Here is an 8,971-nt window from a genome sequence, read left to right on the forward strand (position 1 = left end):
CGATTCCCTGGCAGCACGGGTCCTTGAAGCGGAATGACCCGTCCCCTTCTCACAACCCACAGCAACAAAATGGGATGAGGTGCTCTGTGGGATAGCTGCCCGCGCTGCAGTACTGTAAGTGTAGACAAAGCCTAAAAGATTACATCCGAACCTCTCAAGTTAGCCCAGGGAGGAACGTCTGGGTGGGAGGCGGAAGGGAGTTCCTTCCCAGGTCAATACAAGAACATTCCCACCTAACAGATGGGCCAGCTTCCACAAAGCATCTTTATTTATAAAAATAGAATTTTTCCCTTTTGTACAAACAGCAGGCACCTTTCCTATGGGGCTGGGGAGTGAAGCCCCAGAAGAGCCGCTCCAGCCCCTGGCTCACGAGTGCCCCTTGCCAGCCCAGCGGAAGAAATTGCAGCAGGCACGGGGGTCACTGGAGCGCCCTGGGGGCCGGGCACAGACATAGAAACGCCGCCCATGGTTGGGGCCGGGTTTGCGGACAGTTCGCAGGGCGCAGGGCTCCCTGTGGGCTGGGCAACAGGGCGGGAGAGTCGGGCCACGCAGAACCATGCGCCAGTGGGCCATGCTGCTCAGCTGGGTGCCTGCTGCCTGCCCCAGCATCGGCTCCAATTGTCTGCTCTGCCCTGGTGCATTGTGGGCTGCCTCTTGTCCTCTCTGCCCCGGCGCATCCTGGGCCGGTTCCCGTGTCCCATGCCCTGAGGCATTCTGGCCCGACTCTTGTCCATTCTGGCCCATGCCTGTCCCCAGCTGGCCCTGTGCAGCTCTGAAATACCTCAGAAGGTCCCCTTGTCCCCTGGGCAGGCGTCTCCCCCTCCGTGCAGAGCACCTCGGTCCCACCCCTGCCCCCCGACACATCCCGTGGCCTCCCACAGCCCCCGCTCCCCGCTCCACCCTGACCAGGAAGCGGCTGAGCTTCTGCTGGGTGCCTGCGAATTCGGGCATGTGGCGGGTGCAGAGGGAGGGGCAGCAGGGCGCTGGCACAAAGGTGGCTGCCAGCTCAGCCAGGACAGGGCAGTGGTCAGAGCCGGGCACCTCGGGCAGGATGCGGGCATCCCGCAGCTCGGCCAGCGCCAGGGCCCGGTCGGCCAGGACATAGTCTAGCCGCGTGCCGTGGTTGGTGAGACGGGCACCGGTGTCGATGCGCCAGCAGGTGAAGGCGTAGGGCTGGCTGGGGTGCAGGAGGCGGAAGGTGTCGACGAAGAGCCCCTGCCCATCTGGCACCCACAGGAACCCGTCCAGCCAGCGCCGGCCTGGGTGCTCCTGGAACGCCTCCTGGGGGAGGGAGAGGGGAGAGTCAGTATAAAGTTATGAAAGAACAACCAACATCTTCAGCCCCTCCCAGAGCTGAGGCGAGAATCCAGGAGTCCTGGCTCCCCATCCCCTGCCAGATTAGAGGGGGACCCCCTGGGCACTAACCAGGTCCCCCGGCTCGCAGTGGTCGATGGGCCGATGCGACGTGTTGATGTCCCCCAAGATCACAACGTGGCTGGAAGACAAAAAATGGGGCTAAGGAGTCAGAGGTCATCGAGTCCAGTCCCCTGCCCTCATGGCAGGACCAAATACTGCCTAGACCATCCCGGACAGACATTTCCTCCAACCTTCTCTTCAATATCTCCAGAGACGGAGCTTCCACAACCTCCCTGGGCAATTTATTCCAGTGTTTAACCACCCTGACAGTTAGGAACTTTTTCCTAATGTCCAGCCTAAACCTCCCTTGCTGCAGTTTAAGCCCATTGCTTAGAGGCAAAGGTGAACAAGTTTTCTCCCTTCTCCTTACAACACCTTCAGATACCTGAGAACTGCCCTCATGTCCCCTGTCTGTCTTCTCTTTTCCAAACTAAACAAACCCAATTCTCTCAGCCTCTTTCATAGGTCATGTTCTCTAAACCTTTAATCATTCCTGTCGCTCTTCTCTGGACCCTCTCCAATTTCTCCATGTCTTTCTTGACGTGCGGTGCCCAGAACTGGATACAATACTCCAGCTGAGGCCTGACCAGCATGGAGCAGAGTGGAAGAATGACTTCTCGTGTCTTGCTCACAACACACCTGTTAATGCAGCCCAGAATCACGTTTGCTTTTTTTGCAACAGTATCACACTGTTGACTCATATTTAGCTTGTGGTCTACTATGACCCCCCAGATCCCTTTCTGCCATCCTCCTTCCTAGATTGTTCCTTCCTAAGTGGAGCACCTTGCATTTGTCTTTGTTAAACTTCATCCTGTTACCTCAGACCATTTCTCCAATTTGTCCAAATCATTTTGAATTATGACCCTGTCTTCCAAAGCAGTTGCAATTCCTCCCACTTTGGTGTCATCTGCAAATGATGAGCCCAGGCAATGAGAGGACGGGGGGAGGCAGCACCCCAGATGGTCTCTAGTCCTAGGAGGCACTCCAAGGAGGGTGATGGAGAGACAAGACCTGGGTGTGTGTGTGTGCGGGGGGGGGCACAGTGAGATGGGGGGGCAGCCTGGACCCTCTGGCTTCAAGAGGTGCTTGGGTTTGGGTTGATGGGGTCAGAGCAGACTGAGACGGATACGACCTCTCAGCAGTGCCTTGGCCCTGGTTGGGGGGTGTCAGAAATGGGGCGGGGGGGCAGGGTACATACCCCCCGTCTCTCAGCAGCGCCTCGGCCCGGCCCTGCAGCAGCCGGTAGAAGGATACCTGGTAGGCAACGTGCTCGGGGCGCTGGGGGTCGGCCCGTGGGCAGTACACATTGATCACCGTCAGGGTGGTCTCCTGCTGTGCCGATGTCCTTCGGGGGGAGAAGGCAGAAAACACATTGGGGGCGTGTGTTAGGCTGGCATCTGCGCCCCGCCCTCCCAGCCCTTGCCAACAACCATCCCCCCACACCTGGCTCCCTGTCCTCCCCAACCCAGCACTCTGTGGGCCCACAGCTCCTCACCCCACAATCCTCGGGGACACGGCCCCAAGGCCCCCCTCACCGTATGCCGTGGTGGGTGATCACCGCGCGCCCCTCACCGTCCAGCGCCTTCAGCTCCTGGGGTGTGAAGGCCCCGAGGTCTCCATAACATCCCACGGCACCGCCCTCCCCGGCTCGGGCCGGGCCAGGAGCCCGGACAGCCCCTCCTCCGCCGCCAGCGGGGTGGCACTGTCCTTACAGAAGGTCGCCACACCTGGTTGGGGGGAGAAAAAGCGAGAGAGAACCCAGGAGTCCGGCGCTAGCCCCGGCTCGGGGAGGGGGATTGGGGCAGTGGGGAGGGGCTGGGAGCCCGGACGCCTGGGTCCCAAGCCCTCCCCCGTTACCTGAGTAGCCGCTCCGGGTGCGGCAGAAGCTGAAGTAGGAGTTGTAGCCGTCCACCATGGCCAGTGGCTCCGTCAGCAGGTCCCCTGGGGACACGGGGTCACCGCGGGGTCAGGCTGGGCCCCTCTGGCCCCCTTGTGCACGGTGCCCTCTGACCCCCATCGCTGGCCCTGCTCATTGACCTCTGACCCCCCCGCCATCACTACTGCCCTGTCCATGCCCTGTGAACCCTGCCCTTTGACCCCTTCCCCATCGGACCTCCCGCCCCAAGCCCTGCCCTTTGACCCCTGCTCCTTTCCCTTAGCTCCGCCCCTGTGACCCCTGACCCCATCCCTACGCCCTTCCCCTGGCTCCGCCCCTGTGACCCCTGACCCCGCTCACGTGTGACGCGGGTCTCCTGCAGGCAGATCACGTCCCCGTCCAGCGCCCCGAGCCCCGCGAGGCCCGGCCCGGCCCGCAGCCCGGCCACGTTCCAGCTCAGCAGCCGCATCCCCCCGCCCGCCGCGCGGGAACGCCGCTCGCGTCACTTCCGCCCCGCAACCCCCTTAACTAACTTCACTTCCGCTCCGCGCCGGAAGTGATGATCGGAGGACCGAGAGGAGACTAGAAACGCTCAGAGCTCCCGCTTCCGGGCCTTGGCCCCGCCCCCAAGGCATGGACACACCCCTCGGGTGCCCGCTGCCAGAGCCCCGCCCCATGTCGTAGCCCCTCCCCCTCAGGACCACGCCCCGTGCTTGTAACAGACTTTATTGGGCTCTCAGGCAGGTTCCTCCCCCAATTGCCCAAGAGGCTCCGCCCCTTTCGCCACCATGCCCCGCCCCTGCTCTACTGGCTCCTCCCCCGCCAGCCGTCAGCGCCTCTTCTTGTCCTTGGGGGGGCGGCTCCGCCTGTCGCCCCGACTCAGGCTGAGGCGGGACAGAGACTTCACCAGCGACAGGATCCGGCCGGGCTTCCTGCCTGGGGGGCAGAGAACCAGCCGGGGTCAGGCTGGGGGGGCGGGGGTTGGGGCTGGGCATCCGTCTTGGGGGGTGGGTGTCAGGCTGGGGGAGCCTGGGCGTCGGGCTGCGGGAGTGCCTGGCCATCGGGCTGGGGGGGTCCTGGGCATCAGTCTTGGGGGGCAGCTGTCAGACTAGGGGGCATTAGACTTGGGGTGCCAGTGTCAGGTTGGGAGGGGGCAGGCATCAGACTTGGGGGGCCAGTGTCAGGCTGGGGGGGCAGGTGTCAGACTGGGGGGCCGGACGTCGGGCTGGAGGGGGGACATGGCCCCGTGCAGACGACCAGAACACCCAGTCGAAAAGGGCCCCTGGCAGCTCCGGTCGGCGGCGCAGCAGGGCTAAGGCAGGCTCCCTGCCTGCCAGGGCCCCGCACCGCTCCCCAGAAGTGGCCGCCAGGTCCCTCCCGAAGCCCACACCCCGCCCCAGCCCGATGACAGTGAGCGAGCGACAGAGGGAAGGCGCAGGAGTGAATGGGGCGGGGCTCCAGAGAAGGGGCGTGGCATGGGGCGGAGCAAGCGTATGTGGTTTTGTGCAGTTAGGAAGTTGGCCACCCTGGGCCCCAGAGGGACGGCCAGACAGGGTGCTCTGGGCTTGGGCCACAAAGGCGAGCTGGGGGATGCAGTGGGGCAGGGCGGGGCAGGGCTGAGCTGGGCTAGGGGCTGTCACACGGGGGGGGCACCCTCCCCCAGCCTGTGTCTGGCTCTTACCCCGGCTCTGGGATGATTTGCTCTGTCTGGCTCCCCCTCCTCGATCCGCCCGCCTGGAAACGAAAGGAGACTATGAGATGCTGGGACCCCCCCACACCTTCCTCCCACCTCCTAGCCTTCCACCTCCCAGGCCCTTCATTCCCCCCCCAACCTCCCCACCCTGTACGCCCGACATCTTCCATTGCCCCAACCCCCCCAGATCCCAATTTCCTGGTCCCCTTCCCATCACCTGCTGGACTCTTTCCTCTTGCTCGAGGGGCTGCTCCCCTGACTCCTCTCCTGAGGGGCCGGTGACCCCTCTGGCGACTCAGACTGGCTCCTGCGCTCCCCTGTGGACCCACTCCGCTGCAACCCCCTCCCCTCGCTGGGCAGCTTTTGGGGCAGTGAGGGGCTGAGGCTGGGGGGTGTGCGGCTGTGTGAGCTCCCTGGGTCATCCCGAGAGGGGCTGGGGGTCCGGAGACTGCAGATGCTCAAGGCATCCGGGGCCTCTTCCTCAGGGGCCAGCGACTCCAGGCTCTAGGGAGGACAACAGAATGGGTTATAGCTAGAGAACATAGGAGTCCTGGCTCACCAGACCCCCCTCCCCTCCCAGAGCCAGGCAGAGAACCCAGGAGTCCTGGCTCCCCGCCTGCCACTCTACCCCACCAGACCCCCCTCCCCTCCCAGCGCCAGGCATAGAACCCAGGCATCCGGGCTTCCAGCCTCCCCTGCTCTAACCACTAGCTCCCTGCCTGGAGAGAAGCAGCTGGTGGTGCCTCACCCCGGTGGTGTCCTGGCTGATGCCTTGGAGCAGGGGTTCCCCAAAAGCCCCAGGGTCTCCAGGCAGGGCCTGTCCCTCGTGGCTCCCCTCTGCAGGCGGCCGGAGGAGGCTGATGATCTGCACCCACATGTCGAAGAGCTCGTAGTGGGCATCGCCCTGGGGGCAGAGCTGCAGGTAGAACGAGCGGCCGCTGGCCAGCTTCAGCCGCAGCTGCAGCATCTCGCCGTCGTGCACTGAGATCTTCACAAACCGCAGCGGGAGCAGCCTGCAGGAACAGCAGATGGCTGTGGGTCAGGGCTGAGGTGGGGGAGCCTAGGCCTGGGGGGGTGAAGGTCCGGAGTGAGAGGCCGGGGGGCGGGGCTGGGCTAGCAGGGGCTGCGGATTGGGAGTGAGGGGCACTGTCAGGGCTGAGGGGTGGGGGAGCCCAGGGCTGCAGGCTGGGAGTGAGGGCCACCGGCAGGGCCTGAGGTGGCTGCGGGTCGGGAGCGAGGGGCACCAGCAGGGATGAGAGGGGAGCCCAGGGCTGCAGGTCGGGAGTGAGGGGCATCGGCAGGTCTGTGGGGGGGGAGCCTAGGGCTGCAAGTCAGGACTGAGGGGTACCAGCAGGGCTGGGGCTGGGCTAGGAGGGGGCTGTGGGTCAGGAGTGAGGGGTACCAGCAGGGCTGGGGCAGGGGGTCAGGAGTGAGGGGCACCATCTACTGCGGGGGTGGGGACGTGTCTCACCTGGTGAGCTCTAGTGCCTTGGCAGGGGGGCCCCTGCGGCCCCGGCTCTCCTCGGAGGGGACCACGGGCCGGGCCAGCAGCAGCACGTTGGGCACCAGGAGAGCAGGGCTGGTGCAGGCCACGCCCACCGTGACCACTCGGACACGATTGTGCACGTCCACCACCTCCCCGCGCTTGCTGATCTGCGGGTGGGGTGCAGAAGGGCAGGTTAGTGCCTCCCCCTCAGCCGCTTGGCCCCAGCTGTTTGCTGCCCCATAGCCCTGTCCCCAGCTCTGAGCCCAGCCCCCCAGCCCCGATACCTGTATGAAATCGCTCTCGAAGATGGGGGCGTACTGGAAGATCTCGTACTCGCCGGCCCGGAGCTGGCGCTGCAGGGGCCCCATGGCCGTGTTCATCAGCCCCCGCGCCTGGTCACAATCCGCCGTGTAATACGGCAGCACGAACTCCTGGTGCATCTTCCCACCAGCCTAGAGTTGGGGGAGGGAGCCCAGATGCCTGGGTTCTCTCCCCAGCTCTCGGAGAGGAGGGGGGACTAGTGGTTAGAGTGGGGAGGGTGGGGGAGCCAGGACTCCTGGGTTCTTTCCCTGGCTTGGGGAGGGGAGGGGAATCCAGAGGGTTAGAGCAGGGGGCGCTGGGAGCCAGGACTCCTGGGTTCTGTTTGCTGCCTGGTGTGTGTTGGGCTGTTTGCGTATAAGCTGAGACCCCCACCACAGGCCTGCTGGTCCTGCACCCCCAGGTGCCTGGCCTCCCCCCCCACTGTGGTAGAGGTGGGGGTATCGCAATCAACAATTTTTGGGGGGTGAGAGTGTTGTAGCAGAAGGAAATTTCCCAGCAATCTTGAGACTCTTCCCTTATGTGCCCCCCCCGCCCCAGCTCCGGGCTTTCCAATAGTCCCGCCCACCCAGCTTCATTCTGCTCTCCAGTTCCGCCTCGTGAGCGCCAAGCTCCACCCCCTAGTCCCATGCCCCGCCCCTATTGGGGGCAGTTCTCCAGCAGGGGCAGGACGAGCCCCTGGGCTCCGTGGGGGTGGGGGTGTCTCTGTGGCAGCCATTTTAGTGGAAAGGGAGGGGCTCACCTCTGCTGCCCCTAGAGGGGGCGCGCTCCAGCTCCCACTAGCCCCACCCTTTTCCCCACTCCCTGTGCCTGGCCAGGGGAAATTATGACGTCACGGTCCTCTGTATGACATAATACCGGCGGAGCCAATCTAGCACGTGCCACACCCAAGATGGCCCCTCAATAGCGCCCATTGTGGCAGGGACACACCCAAGATGGCGTACGGTCTGCGCGCTCCATTGTTTTCGACGCAATCAACATGGTGTCCCTCTTCCCTCGCTCTGAGTAGTCATCCGCCACACCCAAGATGGCGCACGGGACGCGCTCCTTTGTGTCCTCTTCCCGCGCACCGAGTAGTCATCCGCCACACCCAATATGGCGGCCGCGCAACGGTCCTCTCCCTCCCCCCCCCCCCCCAACAGAGGCTGCGTGACTAAGGTTCCAGCCTGGTTCCCTGCACTGTGGGTGGGGTAGGGATGTGGGGGGAATTAATGTCTCCCCCGCCCCCGGGTGTCTCACTACACCCAGCTCTTGCCAGTCCATGGCTCGGGGCTAAGAGTGGAGCGGGGGGGGTGGGGGAGATGCCCAAGGGGCTGCAAGTCAGGAGTGAGGGGCACTAACTGAGCTGGGGGGCGGGTGCAGGCACCAGCAGAGCAGAGGAACTATCTTCTCTCTCCTCCCCACAGCCACCTAGGCTAGGACCCCCCCGCCCCATTTCCTGAGACGGCTGCCGGGTCTCAATGCACAGCTGAGACCATGGTGCGGGGGGGGGAGGGTTAGAGGCATTAGGAACTGGGGAAACGTTGGGGAAAGAGGCAACTTACAGGGAAGGATGCGCTCCACCGCACGGGGGGCAGATCGCTGGCATTTAGAAGGGGGTAGAATCGTTTTTAAACTAAGGGCTGGAGCAAAGCCGGCAGGGGCAGGGGGAGCCCCTGGGTCAGATAAAGACAGGGCCGGGGCGGAGTGATTAGGGGAGATTCTCTATCATAAAAATACAGGTAAGATCAAATGAGAAACAGTCAAATGAAAGAGAGACCTATTCACTTCCATCATGAAACAGGAGACAGCTTAAACGTGACGAGTTTTTAAAGTACTTATAGACAGACGCTAGATGTCTAAGTAAGAAGATGGGTGAAGTAGAGCCTCATACTCAATGAGGCTATTGATTAATAGGCATCACAGAAACTTGGTGGAATGAGGATGATCAGTGGGACACAGTAATACCAGGGTACAAAGTATATTGGAAGGATAGAGCAGGTCGTGCTGGCAGGGCAGTGACGCGATCTGTGAAAGAAAGCATAGAATCGAATGAACTAAGTATCTTAAATGAATCATAGCGTGCCCTGGAATCTCTACGGCTAGTAAGGCCCTGCTTGAATATAGCAGTAGGGATATTACTGACCAGGATGGGGACAGGGAGATTACAGAGGCTATTACAATAAAAAACTCACTAATGGGG

At 62.9% G+C, this 8,971-nt stretch overlaps 2 protein-coding genes across 3 annotated transcripts; both read right to left on the reverse strand.

Annotated features, from left to right (window-relative positions):
- Positions 1 to 250: 250 nt before the first annotated feature.
- APEX2 (apurinic/apyrimidinic endodeoxyribonuclease 2) lies at positions 251 to 3,934 on the reverse strand. The gene is given in 7 exon segments (XM_032770132.2): positions 251 to 1,281; positions 1,426 to 1,495; positions 2,615 to 2,761; positions 2,952 to 3,058; positions 3,061 to 3,143; positions 3,274 to 3,357; positions 3,653 to 3,934. Coding segments are annotated over 7 exon segments (1,515 nt in total). The 5' UTR covers positions 3,762 to 3,934; the 3' UTR covers positions 251 to 366.
- Positions 3,935 to 4,018: 84 nt separating this feature from the next.
- On the reverse strand, positions 4,019 to 7,827 carry LOC116818881 (Golgi-associated RAB2 interactor protein 6-like). 2 transcript variants are annotated; one of them, XM_075070783.1, is made up of 7 exons: positions 7,532 to 7,827; positions 6,756 to 6,923; positions 6,457 to 6,638; positions 5,734 to 5,998; positions 5,203 to 5,489; positions 4,974 to 5,026; positions 4,019 to 4,228 (listed from the first exon to the last, which is right to left on the reverse strand). In XM_075070783.1, the coding sequence occupies exons 2-7, from the start codon at positions 6,909 to 6,911 to the stop codon at positions 4,122 to 4,124; spliced, it is 1,050 nt and encodes a 349-aa protein (XP_074926884.1). In that variant the 5' UTR covers positions 6,912 to 6,923; positions 7,532 to 7,827; the 3' UTR covers positions 4,019 to 4,121. The 2 variants fall into 2 exon arrangements, with proteins under 2 accessions (XP_074926884.1, XP_032626043.1); XM_032770152.2 differs by lacking the exon at positions 7,532 to 7,827 and having other exon boundaries at positions 6,756 to 7,322.
- Between the last annotated feature and the right edge of the window lie 1,144 nt (positions 7,828 to 8,971).

Source organism: Chelonoidis abingdonii, chromosome 11 (assembly GCF_003597395.2).
Source record: "Chelonoidis abingdonii isolate Lonesome George chromosome 11, CheloAbing_2.0, whole genome shotgun sequence".
Lineage (NCBI taxonomy): Eukaryota > Metazoa > Chordata > Testudines > Testudinidae > Chelonoidis > Chelonoidis abingdonii.